The sequence below is a fragment of the Vipera berus genome (assembly GCF_964194415.1).
Source record: "Vipera berus genome assembly, chromosome: 4".
Taxonomy (NCBI): domain Eukaryota; kingdom Metazoa; phylum Chordata; class Lepidosauria; order Squamata; family Viperidae; genus Vipera; species Vipera berus.
The window spans coordinates 15,744,005-15,759,765 of NC_138206.1; the positions used below are offsets into that span (position 1 = coordinate 15,744,005).

At 39.0% G+C, this 15,761-nt stretch overlaps 1 protein-coding gene across 1 annotated transcript in view; it reads left to right on the forward strand.

Annotated features, from left to right (window-relative positions):
- CNTN5 (contactin 5) overlaps positions 1-15,761 on the forward strand; it is a gene marked incomplete at both ends in the record, with an annotated part of 277,925 nt that overhangs the window by 236,412 nt on the left and 25,752 nt on the right. The window contains 2 exons of the mRNA XM_081327707.1: positions 1,329-1,399; positions 7,200-7,434. Coding sequence (XP_081183833.1) covers positions 1,329-1,399; positions 7,200-7,434 — 306 coding nt within the window. The remainder of the gene's footprint in view (positions 1-1,328; positions 1,400-7,199; positions 7,435-15,761) is intronic.

The following is a 15,761-nucleotide window of genomic DNA, read 5'->3' on the forward strand; positions in this document are numbered from 1 at the left end:
GATTCACTCTTGACAAATAACATGTTGCCTGCTGGTACTTCCTGCATTGGTTTTAAAGTGTCTGCAGATTAATCAGCCTTAGAATCTTCCCAGGTATCCATGTTATTCTGCTTTTTGGAAAAAAAGGATAATATTTACTCTTCTCCTATTGTGTATTATTTCATAAATTTCACAAGATTAAAAAAAAAAGGTTACACAGCTCCATCAGGCAGCATCTATTAGCATTAAGCAGCTATTATTTAAGTCATTTTCTTTGTTTATTTGATACGTACCCCAAACCTTTTCTTATAATTCTTTAGTAGCCGCAGTTCCTTGTGAGACTTCATTTGCTTAAAGTCCAGGAGTTTAACTTTTATATTTGAAATCTTCCTTTGTGATCTATCCTTCTTCTCATGTCTTGTATGCATTCTTTTTTTGTTTGTTTGTTTCAGATATTTACTAGGCTTTTTTGAGGGGGAGTGGGGAACAGGAGGGTAGCCACATTGGTGTCTTCTGCTTTCTTTATTCATGTCAGAAGCATCTTCAACGAATAGACATATAGCTTCCACAGTGAGCGAGTGAAATAAGTATAAAATAGGTCATAGAAATATAGTGTGTGTAAAAAAATTTTTTTTTAAGTCTGTAAAAGTTTTCTTCTTTCCTCTGTCAGAATTGTTGCAATTGTTATGGTTTTAGTATCTCCGTTTCCCGTTAGGCCCTTCTCCTGGATACCTATTTATCACTGTTTGAAGATATCAAAATAAACATTTGGAAGTCCAAAGTGTAATGGAAATGCAGCCCTCATTGTATGAATCAGTCTATCCCATTAAGTCAGGGGTTCCCAACCAGTGGGGCCCATGATATTCCAGGGGGTGCGAAAACTTGGGTTTTCAAAATTATAGTGTATATGCATAATTCATTGCCGTTATTTCAAACTTTTGTAAGGGGTGCGAGAATATATCAGAAGCGTTCTAGGGGTGTGGGGTATAGGAAAGGTTGGGGACCACTGCATTAAATCATAGTGCTATTTGCTTGTGAATGCAACCTAATGTTACTCCTATGAAAAGTCACAGAAAGACCTTTCTTAAGGAAATGGAGAAGTTTTGTGAAATGTCCTGACATTTGAATCACTCCAGGAATAGAATAAATTGCTATGGGGGAGGTAGGTGGAGAGGTGGTGGTGGATTTTTTTGCAGTAAACAATTGTAAAAAATTGTAAAAAAAAAGCAATTATTTTGGTCTCCTTCTTGAGCAGGAGGTTGGACTAGAAGACCTCCAAGGTCCCTTCCAGCCCTCTTGTTTTATGTTCTGATTGGTTTTCTTTTTCTAATTATTCTTTCTGTCCACAGTTCCTAAGACGGCTCCTGCTAATGTAAGTGGCAGAAGTGGAAGACGGCATGAATTAGTAATAGCCTGGGAGGTAACAAACCTTTTTGATTAAATTATTTCTTTCATGTTGACTTCTTTTCAGGGCAAGCTTGACATTGTAGGTCAACACTGAAATTTCCCCATGGTAAAGCTTGTCAGTGTAGGTACACAGAAGAGCATGTATTCAATGTCAGTTAAAATCTCCCTTCAGGTCTTAATTTATTGTATCCAACAACAACAAAAAAAACCCTACTAGAAATTGAGATTACCTGATGTTTGCAATGTTCCCATTTTAAATATATTTTTATTTCCATTTTGTTGAGACCTTAGTCCAGAGGTCCCCAATCTTTTGGGCACCAGGGACCAGTTACGTGGAGAGAGGTTTTTCCACAGATCGGAGGGTGCGTGGTTTTGTGTGCTGCCTGCATCCTGTGGATGGGGCTTTGCTTGTTTGTGCAGACTGGTTTCTGGCATGCCGCAGCCCGGTATTGGTCCATGGACTGGGGGTTGGGGACCCCTGCCTTAATCTGTACTTCAGATCCTTATGGACCACACTCAGTTCCACATATTTAATAATGGGCCTGGGATATTTAAAATACTCAAGAGTCCAGTAATATGCTCAGACAACTAGAAGTAGTTCTCAAGTTATAACTACAACGGAACCCAAAATTTCTGATGCTATGGCAGTTGTTAAGTGAGTTTTGCCCCATTTATGACCTTTCCTGCTATAATTATTTAGTAAATATGGCTCTCCTGTTGACTCTGCTTGTCAGAGGTTGCAAAAGATTATCACCTGCCCCCTGGACATTGCAACCATCATAAATATCTGCCAAATGTCCAAATTTTGATCACATAACCATAAGGATGCTGCAACAGTCATGTGTGAAAATGGTGATAAGTCATTATTTTTGGTACTGTTGTAACTTGAATGGGCACTAAATAAATGGCTATAAGTCAAGGGCTACCTGTAGTGCCTTATTCTTGGCCACTATCTGTTAGTAATAGCAATAATTGTGTCTTAGTAACTCAATTTACTAAATAATGTGGCATAATAAAAAGTAGTAATTGATTTTATTAACCCCGGCTCCAGATGGAGTTAAACAATAGCTGTTATGACCCAGGTTGACTAGGCAGATACAGGCTTCAATAAAGTCTTTTATTGCTCTGCTATCCTATAATAAATGGTCCCACAAGGGCCCAGTAAAATGCCACCCCAAATATTCCTGAAGGCAGCCACTCACAATTAGTGCAACACAGTCCCAAAATTAAAGTTAATATTCACCAGAGTCAATTTATAAGGCAAGAAGTCCTTACTCCAAAAACAAGGTGCAAAGTCCACAAGGCAAGGCCTTAAGTCATAAACAAGTTTCCAAATCCACAAGGTAAGGTTGAGAGGCCACATGATCCAAAGCAGAATTTTTCCAAGACTGGGGAAGTGCATGCTGAAGCAAAACAATTGTTCCCTCCCCTGGCCTCTGATTAAATTAGCTCAAGCCAGGCATTCCTTGTGAGGTAGGGTGGGGCTGCCTCCTCATTAGCAGCCTGACAGACCTCCTGTGAGCTTCCTTCCATTCCACTGTCCATGCCCTCGAATTGAGTGGGGAAGGCAGCTGATCCTCATCAGAGGGTATCTGTTGGCTCTTATCACCACTGCCTGTCTACGGCTGATCCTCCCCCCTGTGTTTGTGAGGGCAGGCAACTCCCCATCCAGTCAACCACTTCCCCCAATGGTGGGGGGGGGCTGAGACAGCATTGTCCTCAGCCCATGGACTCCATTCCAGAGGAGATCCGCTATCCCTGGCGGATGGTCCTGGTTCCAACTGCTCTTCCTCCTCTGAATTGGGATCTGATGGGGCCATGACAATAGCACAGGAGCCAAGGAGAGGGACGAGAGGGCAATACATCATAGTATCACAATGCAAACTCCACCCCTTATGTACACTGCATCACACATACAACATGATGGGAGTTTGTTCACCATTTTTCATCATTTGATGGATAAGGATTGGTAGCCACTAGAGATTGTCCCAGGTTCATAGAAGAAACTGCCACTTTAATTTCCAGCAATAGTACATCATGCATGTTGGACACTATGAGAAATTAAAAGAGTGACTCCTGGACTCCTAGACTTAGAGATAAAAGAGAACAAGAAAAAATTAGGGGGGGAAAAAACAAGTCAGAAAAGCAATTCAAAGGGATCATTTTTGAAAGATGTGAATTAAGGATTAATTTAATGACCCCAAAGCAAGGAGATGATTTAACTGTCTTAAATGAAGGACCAATGGCATTTTCAAGGTTACTCGGATCTCTTCCACCTTTTAAGTTTTGTTTTTTTATCTAGGATTAAAACATTGATGGCATTCCCTTTTAAGTTAATAAGAACATTTTTGTTTTCTTTTCCTTTCCTTAGTTTTTTTTTCCTTTCAGACCGTCACACTGTGAATGTAAAAAGAACCATTAATTTAACCTCCCAATTATTTAGATTACTTGAGATTGGCTCTGTTTGGTTTTAATGCTGGTGTTTCCCCCCAAAAAAATTGTTGTTTATTGTTCCTTATATGGTAAAAAATTACTTGTTAGATGTTCTAGTGATGTAAAATAGACCTTTATTTAAGCTAAGTTCAGGCGTATTAATTTCAATGGGATTTATTTATATAACTAATTCAGTAGGAATGCTTTCTGTGAATGCTATAACTAGTTTGTAAAGAAGACAGTAAAATTATAAATTATATTTATAAAATTATATTAAATACATGCATTCACAGAGTGCAAATACATTCCAGTTTGTATTCTGACACATATAATATGGCAGGGGTCCGGAGTACCTTAGGGAACACCTGCTGCCGGCGTCAACTTCCCTCCGCCCTGTGCGTTCCCACAGAGAGGGACTCCTCAGGGTGCCACCGGTCAGAGAATGTAGATTGGTGGCCCCCAGGGGGAGATCTTTCTCTGTGGGCGCCCCGGAGCTATGGAACCAGTTACCGGTTGAGCTCCGGATGGCGCCCGATCTTCGCTCCTTTCACCGCCATCTGAAAACATACCTGTTCGAACAAGCCGGCCTGGCCTGAGGGGGGATTGGTGGGGTTTTTTACTATCATTTTATTGGGGTTTTTATTAATGTACCAACTGTTTTTATGGGCATGTATTTAATTATCTTTTAATTTTTGTAACTCTGTGTTTTATTCTTGCCCTGTACACCGCCCTGAGTCCTTCGGGAGAAGGGCGGTATAGAAATATTAATAAATTAAATTAAATTAAATTTTATTAAAATCTTGCAACTTCTTCTATATTTTTGAGATTTCCAGCTGGCAAACATAAAAGAGATTTGACAGCTAAGGAATCGTGAATTTTTTCCTTCCTTCCTTCCTTCCTGCCTTCCTTCCTTCCTTCCTTCCTTCCTTCCTTCTTTACTTACTTTGTCTCTCCCCCTCTTTCCCTTTTCTTTCTTTCTTTTTCTTTCTTTCTTTCTCCCTCTCTCCCTTTTTCCTTCCTTTCTTTCTTTCTTTCTTTCTTTCTTTCTTTCTTTCTTTCTTTCTTTCTCCCTCTATCTCTCTTTCTTTCTTTCTTTCTTTCTTTCTTTCTTTCTTTCTTTCTTTCTTTCTTTCTTTCTTTCTTTCTTTCCTGTTTGCTTGCTTGCTTGCTTGCTTTTCTTTATTCTTTTCTGTTAGAAGCCTGGCTACTTTCATAGAGTGGCTTTTGAATTACTGTTTAATAGCTAGCTTTTTTTTCAACTCAGAAAACTTTTAACAATCCCATGGCTGAAATCAGGTGCTGTCATGACACTAGTCCTATGAATATATGAAAATGAAGGCTTCCAAAGATATCAATGGGATATAATGCAAAAGAAATAAGCAGATTTTGTGCCTAAACTACAGTCCACAGCCTATGAGCCACATGTTGATATTTCAACACTTCCAGATCACACAATCAAAATTGGATGTTGTCATTTTGGCTGTTTGGGGAGAGTTGTAAGAGTGTAGATGGAAATGAGTTGGTTCTTGGGGGTCTCACATTCCCTTTCCTACCTTATCCCTCTCTCTCAAAACTCTCCAAGAACAGATAAAATCCTTCCAGTGATGTTGTATCATTATCATGGTAACAAAGTTGGAGGCCAACTTGTGGCCTCAAACATTCAATTATCCACTGTTCCCTAAACATTATTGCTTGGTTGCACAGTCAGTCAAATGTTTAGACTGGAATTTGTCTCCTCTTTTCCCCAACCCACAGTTTGCTGTAGGAGGAAATGTTACATCTACATAGATCCTAGGTAGTAGGTCTTGTAAATGGTAGTAGGAGTATAATGCTTATCAAGGAAGTCTTTTGATTTACCTTGAAATTATGCTGCCTACTAGCAAGAACTGTGTGATATATATCCTGGAATCACATTTTGAAATGTCAGGCAATAATTACACATACTGTATGCCAGGAGTTTTTTTTTAATGGACCTTCCAAGAAATCCTATTGCTGCTGAAAAAATAAAAAAGCAAAATTCTAATTACTAGGTAAACATTGAACATTTTAATAGGAATTGAACAAGGAAGAAAAGGAAGAATCTAACAAAAAAAATTTGCCATACTGCAGTGACATTTTCACTGCAAGGTTCATATAAAATTGCTATACAATCTTTTAAGGTTACTCAAAATAGGCTAACTGCAGAATCAGAATTTAGTAGTGAGAAAATCTTTAAGCCATTGGGCAAAAGTGCAAAATGGCACCCAGGAGCCAAATTAAGTCACTTATCTCTTTGGTGATGATGATCATGATAAAGATGATATATCTTTGCATACTGTGAAAGAACTGTGACTCTTTGAATAGGATGTTTGCTCAGCTTGCCAGGTGGTTAATTATTAAATGTTAAGGCTCTGTAAAGTTTTGATTCAAAATTCAATTAGAAGGTGATTTGATTGAGTCCCACCATTAAAGGGCCAAACTGAATTGCTGAATTGAATCAGCATGTCATGTCAAGAGCCTTACAGTCAATTTTTTTTTATTCAGTGGGGTTTTGCCCATACTCTCAATATTGTTTATTAAATTAAACGGACAGAATCAAATCTGTTTAATGCAACAGTTTTGAATCAATTTTACAAATTAGAACTTAGGTGATTTAATTAACTATGGAGTGGCAATTTCTTTTCTTAGGGATCTTTATATTTAAAACAAACACAAATTGGACAGGACTTCTGTTTAAGCAGGCTTTCAAAAGTTGGATGCTCTCCAAACATGTGAACTTCAACTCCCAGAATTCTTAGCAAAGGTTCTCTGAGAATTCTGTGAGCCACATAATTTGAAGTTACTCCAACTGATGATGGCTGAAATACAGCATATAGCTAAATAGAGCATCATCTTCTGCAACATAGCATAAGTGATGACTCTAAAAGTTATGCATAGAGTAGGTACAGAATGACACTGGTTTTTAAGAATTAAACTTTCATAATTTCCCAAACTTACACTTTCTTCCATGAGGGGAAGGGGAACAAGAAGCAGCCTCCATTAAAGCTAAACAACTTGTTCAAATTATTCCTCTCTTGCATGAATTGGACAAATCCCAAGGATTTTTTTTTTATTTGATTTGATTTTAATTTCTACAGCCGCCCATCTCAGCAAATGATTGGATGGCTCACAATTCAAAGCATACATTACAATTAAAATTAAAAAAAATAATAATTTTAAAACATTAAAACAGTAAAAAATATTAAAATGTCTAATTTGTAGTACTTGCAAAAAGTAAGATATCTGCCCTCTTAACAATATAGCCAGGAGGGAGGGCCTTTGGTGCATGTACCCTCCCAGACTTGGGAACATAGCCAGGTTTTTTGAAATAAATAATAATAAATGAACACGTTTTTCTTTAGCCAGTCTCCGAAGAATTTCAGAATGGGGAAGGCTTTGGATACATTGTGGCTTTCCGACCAAATGGGACAAGAGGCTGGAAAGAAAAAATGGTCACGTCTTCTGATGCCTCCAAGTTCATCTACAGAGATGAAAGCGTGCCTCCTTTGACTCCATTTGAAGTGAAAGTTGGAGCATATAACAACAAAGGTGATGGACCGTTCAGCGCAATTGTTGTGATCAGTTCTGCTGAGGGAGGTGAGTACATCAAGCCCGAAGATCAGCTGCATCTTCTAAGTCTTAGCCATGGACCTTGCCTTGCTCAGAGGGGTGACAGATATGGAGCTGAAAGTTGTTTGCTGAATACAGTAAGAGTGCTTGATGATGGAGTCAAAGCATGTGTGAAAACAAATAGAATCATTAGTGAATCTTCAACACTGGGCAGTGAACATAAATCCCCTTGGTTGTTTTAATGTAAATAGAATTGAGCTGGAAGGAACCTTGGAGGTCTTCTAGTCCAGTCCCCCGCTTAAGCAAGAGAACCTACACCACCTCAGACAGGTGATTATCCAGTCTTTTCTTAAAGATCTCCAGTGATGGGGCGCCCATGATTTCTGGGGGTAAGCTGTTCCACTGGTGGATTGTCCTCACTGTCAGGAAGTTTCTCCTTAAATCCAGTTTGCTTCTCTCCTTGTTCAGTTTCCAACCACTGTTTCTTGTCCTTCCCTCTGGTGCTCTGGTGAACAACCTGACCCCTTCTGCCTTATGACAGCTCCTCAGATACCGGAACATTGCTATCACGTCTCCCCTATTTCTTATTTTCTTTAGACTAGCCAAACCCAAGTCCCGCAGTCATTCTTTGTATGTTTTAGCCTCTAGGCCTTTGATCATCCTAGTTGCTCTACTCTGAATTTTTTCCAAACTCATAAAGACTGTTTGTAGTCACAACAGAGTTGTGTTGATTGAGAATATGATTGTAAAAACAGCTTTGAATGAATATTATATCATATATTTCCGTGTATAAGACTCTATTTTTTCCTCCAAACACCCTGTTCAAAAATCAGGTGCGTCCTATACAAGTGCAGCATCTTACACATGGAAAAATAATGCTAACCTCCACAGCCCAGGGCATGCCTGTGTGGGTTGCCATGCTGCCTGGTGCAGGTGTCAAGCCCCTGTGGGCTTGCCACTAACGGGAGGGGTGAGGGGGCAAGATCGTTGGCCAGCCAAACTTCCAGATTTGCTGGCTCAGCTGTTCGGTGCTCCGCTGAACAGCTGATCAGTGCAGAGAAACTCGCATGCCAGATCATCTTATACAAGGGTGCGTCTTATAGATGGAAAAATACGGTACTCATTTTTTGTCCCCTTTTTGGGACAAAAAGGATTTTTTTTCTTTTAACAACCTTGTAGTCCCTTCTGAATGGAGCTCGAGCATTTACTGGCCAGATGCCCTTCCTGACACCTATGGATCTGAAAATTAATATGTAGTTATCTTTCCCAGGAAAAATGGAGTGAACGATTTCTAAGCTATAGATTAAAAATGAAAGGAACTGCAGAAATTAGATGCATTTGTGTACCTTGATAGCCTGTTTACTAAAGATGGGTATAATGGATGGAAAGATGTATGCATTTCCAATGTTACATGGAAGTGAAAAATGGCAAGAAACATAAAAGAAGCTGAATGCAGCAGGAATTGGGTATATAGTAAAAAAAAAGTGTGGTAAAACAAGAAGAGATAAGGTTAAGAATATGGCTAAGAATGAATGGGTGCTGAATCATTGAGACACAAATGAGTAACCACCATATATTAAAAAAAAGGTATGTTGAAGGGATGTGGTCAGATACAGAGCATGAATTAGTCCTAAATCACAAACTAAACCTATGAAGGAAGAAAGAATGGAGTTAGATGAAAAACCAAGAAAGTTGGTGGCTGGATAGAACTAACAGAAAAAGAGAGGTGAAAAATTTCAAGGATTAAAGGTAATGTGTGATGAAGGACATGTAGGGGATACAAGCAAGGGAAGGTTACAGAGATAAGAACATACTGAGCAATCTAGTAAATGGAGTTGGCATAAGTTTGATTTAGCTATATAGGTAATCCTTGACTTACAACAGTTCATTTAGTGCAGGGGTTCCCAAACAGCAGTGCTCACACCCCCTGGGGATACGAGATGATATTCCAAGAGGTGCAAAAACTTGGGTTTTCAAAATTATAGTGTATATACGTAATTCATTGCCATTATTTTGAAGTTTTGTAAGGGATGCAAGAATATATCAGAAGCGTTCTAGGGGTGCGGGGTATAGAAAAGGTTGGGAGCCGCTGATTTAGTGACTGTTCACTGAAAAAAGTGACTTGTGTCCATTTTTCACACTTATAACTGTTGCAGGATCCCTGTGGTCACGTGATCAAAATTCAGATGCTTGGGAACTGACTTATATTCATGACGGTTGCAGTGTCCTGGAGCTGTGTTTACGACCTTCTGAGAAGCAAAATAAATGGGGAAGGCAACTTTACTTAATAACTGTGTTATTAACTTAACAACTGCAGTGATTCACTTAGCAACTGTGGCAAGAAAGATCGCAAAATGGGGAAAAAATCACTCAACGACTGTCTTGTTTAGCAACAGAAAGTTTGGGCTCAGTTGTGCTCATAAGTCAAGGACTACATAACGTTTCTTTTACTTACTTTATACTTTAATTTATTGGGGTTATTACATCTTGCTGCCTATTGCTCTTTGCATAATGTCAATGTGGCATGTGTCAATATGGCAATCTTTTGCTTATAGGTGCTATGTTTCTGAACATTGCTGCACTCTACAGCTAAACCCTAATCTGTTATTGGCAGTACAAAAAAAGCTTCATGAACACTAAACTCAGCACCACAGGCCCTTAACTATATAACTAATGGCCTAACAGCCTAGATTGTTTTGGCAATTATGTGTGCATGGAGATGGTAAAGTTTGGCTGCATTGTAGGTAAACTAATTTTATTTATTTTATTTATTTTAATTCCATTTATATCCCGCCCTTCTCCGAAGACTCAGGGCGGCTTACAAGCTTAGCAATAGCCTTCATTCTATGCATATGCCTGCTTATTAGGGCTTTCACACACACCCCAAGCGGCATTATTACAAAGTCAGCTTATTGCCCCCAACAATCTGGGTCCTCATTTTACCTACCTCGGAAGGATGGAAGGCTGAGTCAACCTTGAGCCTGGTGGGATGCGAACCTGCACTAATTGCAGGCAGCTGGTGTTACTTAAGGAGGCATTAGCCCACTGCTCCACCAAGGCTCCTAATATGGATTAGATTTGTAAAGTTTTCCATGACCACTTGCAACACAGACAATAACGGCTGCTAAAAAGGAATGAAATGCATCTGTTTAGCTGATAGATAGCTTTTCCTTTTTTTTTTATTGAAAAGTTTTAACATACAATTTTTCTTTAAACCCCCCCCTCCCCCTCCCTTCACCCTCCCCCCCTACCTCTCCCCCCTCCCCCCCTCCCCCCCCGACTTCCCAGAGCTAAATACAAGGTATATATAAAAGAAAACCAATCATAAACAATCATATACTAACAACTATAAGCTCTAAAATCCATCACTCTCTAGCTTATATAGGATAAAACAAACCTTAGTAATATTAAATATATATATAAAAAAAAACTAAAAGAAAAAAAAGAAAAAAGAAAGAAGACTTATTCAAATGCTACATAAAATTTCTTAACCCTATACTTATTCTGGATAAACTCAATCCATTTTCTCCATTCCATAATATAGCGTTCTTGCGAGTGATCTTTCAAATAGGCCGAAATCTTCGCCATCTCTGCCAGGTCGGAAACCTTTAAAGTCCACTCTTCTATAGACGGCAATTCCTCTTTCTTCCAATACTGACCTATCAAGAGTCTTGCTGCCGTAATTAAATTCAACATCAACTTAGTGTCCACAACTGTAGCATCTGTAATTATTCCCAACAAAAAAAGTTGCGGACAAAACTTTATCCTCTGTTTAAAAATCTTCTGCATGTTCCACCAAACTTTTATCCAAAAGGCCTTAACCTTTTTACATGTCCACCATATATGAAAATATGTTGCATCTTCATCACCGCACCTCCAACATTTAGGCTGATAATTCGGATACATACTTGCAAGCTTTTTGGGATCTAAATGCCATCTATAAAACATTTTGTAAAAGTTTTCTCTTAAATTTTGAGCTTGTGTAAATTTTACGTTCCTCACCCAGATCTTTTCCCACGTGTCCATTGTAATAACTTCTTGAATATTCTGGGCCCATTTTATCATACAGTCTTTAACAAGTTCTGTTTCTGAGTCAATTTCTATCAATGCAAGATATATCCGTTTAATATGTGCCGGTCCCTGATTTCTAATTTGCTTTATCAAATTTTCATCAGTCATTGTAAAACCATTTTTCTGATCTTCTTTCCACCTGGCCCGCAACTGAGTATATTGGAACCAGTTTTGAACAACCTTCTCTTCTCGCAAGAGACTATATGATTTCAAACACCATACATTTCTTTCCAAACTTAGGATCTCCTTGTACGTAGTCACATCATGTTTGAAACCAGCATGTATATTTTCTATTGCATGTTTTGGAATTGCCCACAGTGGTATCTTGCAATCTAGCTTATGTCTATACTTCTTCCAAACTCTCAGCAATGCCTGTCTTAAAATATGCACTCTAAACACATTGTCTACCTTCTTGTCATACAACAAATATGCATGCCAGCCAAACAACAAATCATGGCCCTCAAGATTTAATAATCTCTTCTGTGTCAAATTAATCCAATCACTTATTCCTACTAATGCAGCAGCTTCATAATATAGTTTAAGATTGGGCATTTTAGGCTTCCGGTGGCTCCGAGGCGCCGGAGACAGCCTTCCCGGGCTGCCCGCCGCCCAGCTGTGTGATTTTTCGCCCGAAACAGCGCCGATCAGCTGTTCGGGCGAATTTGAAGCCCCCTCCTCGGGAGAAGAGGAGGGGGTGAGCCCCCAGGTAGGGGTTGAGTTCTCCGGGGCCGCCTGAGCTTGGAGCTTGGGCGGCTGAAGGATTGAACTCCCCCGTAGCCTGGGCTGCTCCCAGCTGGCTAGCGTCTCTGCTTCGGAATGGAGCAGAGCCAGGCGTCTGCGACCATCCCTGCTTGAAGGAGAGACTATGAAAGGAAAAGAGCAGGCAGAGCAGTACAAGAGGGAAAGATGAAGAGATGAAGAGGATTATTTTATTTTACTCTCGAGCTTGATGGACTTTGCTTAAAACTTAAAGTGAAAGTGCGACACAATTGTAAGTAAAAGATGGCGTCTAAACCTCCCCCTAGAACTTTTCGGAGTGCTGGAAATTCTCCAGTGCAACAACAATCACTACTGCAGGCGTTGCATTCTCCAGATGTAGTGACATCGAAGGATCTTGAAAAACATACCCAGTTAATTTTGGAGTCAATGGGTGTTAAATTTGCACAGATGGAGGAGAAATTGGAGAAATTGGAGCAGAGAATGGAAGAAAGGATGGAACAGAAACTTAGAGAGATAAAGGTAGACATTTTGTCCTCAGTGCATAAAGTAGCTAAATGTGTGGAGGTGCTGGATGACAAAGTGGAAGAACTGACTCAAAAGAATGCTATATTAGAAGCAAAAGTATTGGAAATTGAAGATTTAAAAGACAAAATGGATAGCGAACTGAGTTTGGCTCAATTTTATCAGATGCAGTTTGCTGTTAGAATTAGAGGCCTAAAAGAGAATATTAAGGAAGATTTAAAGCAGCTGGTTTCTGAGGCTTTTGAGGTGGTATTGAACCATCCAGCATCTGAAATAAAACAAGGCATGGACAAAGTGTTTCGTGTGAACTCGTGGATTGCTAAACAGAGAAAGTTGCCTAGAGACGTGGTGGTTTATTTTGTAAAAAGGGAAATTAGAGATGAAGTTATACAAGCTGCCTATGATACTAAAGTTGTGATTGCTGGTCAAGAAGTTTTGGTTCTAAAAGAAATTCCTCCAAAGATTTTAAAGAGAAGGAAGGACTTTATATTTCTTGTGCAAGAGCTCAAGCAAAGGGATATAAGGTTCAGATGGGAGATCCCAGCTGGGTTGAGCTTCTTGTATGAAGGCAAAAGGTACTGTTTGGGTACTGTGAAGCAAGCGCATGATTTTTACAACAATGTCTTAAAAGTAACCCCATCAACACTTTTGGAAGCTGCAGAGGGATCTGGAGAAGGAGAACATCAAGAGGATGAAGATGGACAGATAGACGAGAATGGTACAGGAGGAGATCAAGATGCAACTCTTTTGGATGATCCTAGAGAACAGAGGGTGACGCGTGCTGCCTTAAAACGCTTAAAAAAGAAAAGAAAATAGGTCTAGTAGAAATCTATGGAACTTCCACAACATACTGATAGTCAAGTGGTAGTTGTGTTTTTAAGAGTTTTGGGATGATATGTATGGTAACAGAATCTTTAATTTGGAATTAATGGACAATTTATTACAGAGGAAGAGGAAGAAAGTTTTGTGGGTTAATGTGGGTTAATTTGTGTAAGAACTATCTATTATAGCCTATTTTGGCTAGAGAGGTTAATAGGGATAGGTGTTTGTGATGTGTAAATGAGAATATGTTTAGGAAATAGTGAATTGTGGAAGAACATAGATGGGAATGACGCTAGTTTTCTTTTATTTTAGTTCTTTATACACATTTAGTATTATTAAGGATTGGTTTACTCTATATAAGCTAGAGAGTGATGGATTTTAGAATTTATAATTGTTAGTATATGATTGTTTATGATTGCTTTTTAGATATATACCTTGTATTTTGCTCTGGGAAGTCGGGGGGGGGGAGGGGGGGAGGAGGGGAAGTAGGGGGGGGAGGCAGGGGAGGGAGGAGGGAGAGGGGGAGGGGGGGGATAGGGGGGAGGTAGGGAGGGGAGGAGGGAGGGGGAAGGGGGGGGGGTTTAAAGGAAAACTGTATTTTAAAACTTTTCAATAAAAAAAAAAAAAGATTGGGCATTTTAAGCCCACCTCTCTCACGAGTATCCTGCATAATCTTAAGTTTAACTCGTGGCTTTTTCCCTGCCCACACAAATTTATTGATACCTCGCTGCCATTCCTCCAAATTAGAATCTTTCTTAAGAATCGGTATCATTTGAAATAGAAATAAAAATTTAGGCAGGACATTCATTTTCACTGCTGCAATCCGTCGCAACAAAGACAATTGCAATTTTTCCCAATTCTCCAATTCTTTTTGAATTTTCCCCCATAGTTTTTCATAATTATTTTTATATAACTTTGTATTAGAGGGCGACAAAAACACCCCCAAATATTTAACCCTTTTAACAATCTCAAATCCAGTTAGTCCTTCTAAAAGAGCCTTTTGCGAAACTGTCATATTTCTGACCAAAATTTTGGTTTTCTGTGTATTAACTTTAAATCCAGAAACCTTCCCATATTGTGTTATTATCTCCATCAGGTCCACAACAGAGTTCTCTGGCTGGGTCACTGTAACAACCAGATCATCTGCGAATGCTCTCAATCTATAATCCTGATCTCTAATTTGTATCCCCTTAATTTTTTCCGAATTCCGTATTTTAACCAATAATATCTCTAATGTTAACACAAATAACAAGGGCGATAACGGACAGCCTTGCCTTGTGCCCTTCTCAATATTACATGCTTCTGTCAAGCTATTATTAACTATAATTCGGGCAGTTTGTTTTTGATATAATGCCCTAATCGGTTGCAAAAAATTTTCCCCAAAATCCATTTTGTCTAAAACTTTTAACAGAAATTGCCAATTCAATTGATCAAAAGCTTTTTCAGCATCTAAGAAAATTAGCGCCGCAGAGATCTGGTTGTTCCTTTCCAAAAGCTCTAACACATCAACTATATGCCTCACATTATTTTTCATTTGCCTACCACTAATAAACCCCGTTTGGTCCCCATGAATCACCTGTTGCAGAACCCTCATCAATCTATTAGCCAAAACCTTAGCAAATATCTTGTAATCTGTATTTAAAAGCGATATCGGTCTATAATTTTTAACTTGAGTAGCATCTTGGTCTTCCTTCGGAATCAAGGAAATAAAAGCTGTTCTCCAAGACGGTGGCACCTTTCCCCCCCTCTGGATTGTCTGGAACAGTTCCTTTAACGGTTTTATCATCTCTATTTGTAGATTTTTATAATAGGCCGCAGTCAAACCATCCGTACCTGGTGCTTTATCCACCTTCAATTCCTTAATTGCTGTAACAATTTCCTCTTCTGTAATCAATTGATTAATCCCTTCTTTTTGTTCTTGCGTAAGAACCGGAATGCTAGCATTTTCCAAATATATATCAATGTCTTTTTCATTAATTTTCTCCTTAGCATATAATTTAGAATAAAAATCCACAAAAGCGTCCTTAATAAGGTCCTGTTGAAACACAACCCTTCCTTTATGCTCAATCTTGTCTATATTAGAAGCCCTTTGTTTTTTCCTCAATCTATAAGCTAACCATCTTCCTGGTTTATTAGCGTTGCAAAAAGTATTATGCCTGGCAAACCGCAAATTGGTTGCCACTTGGTCAGCCATTAATTTATCAAATTGTCCTCTTAAC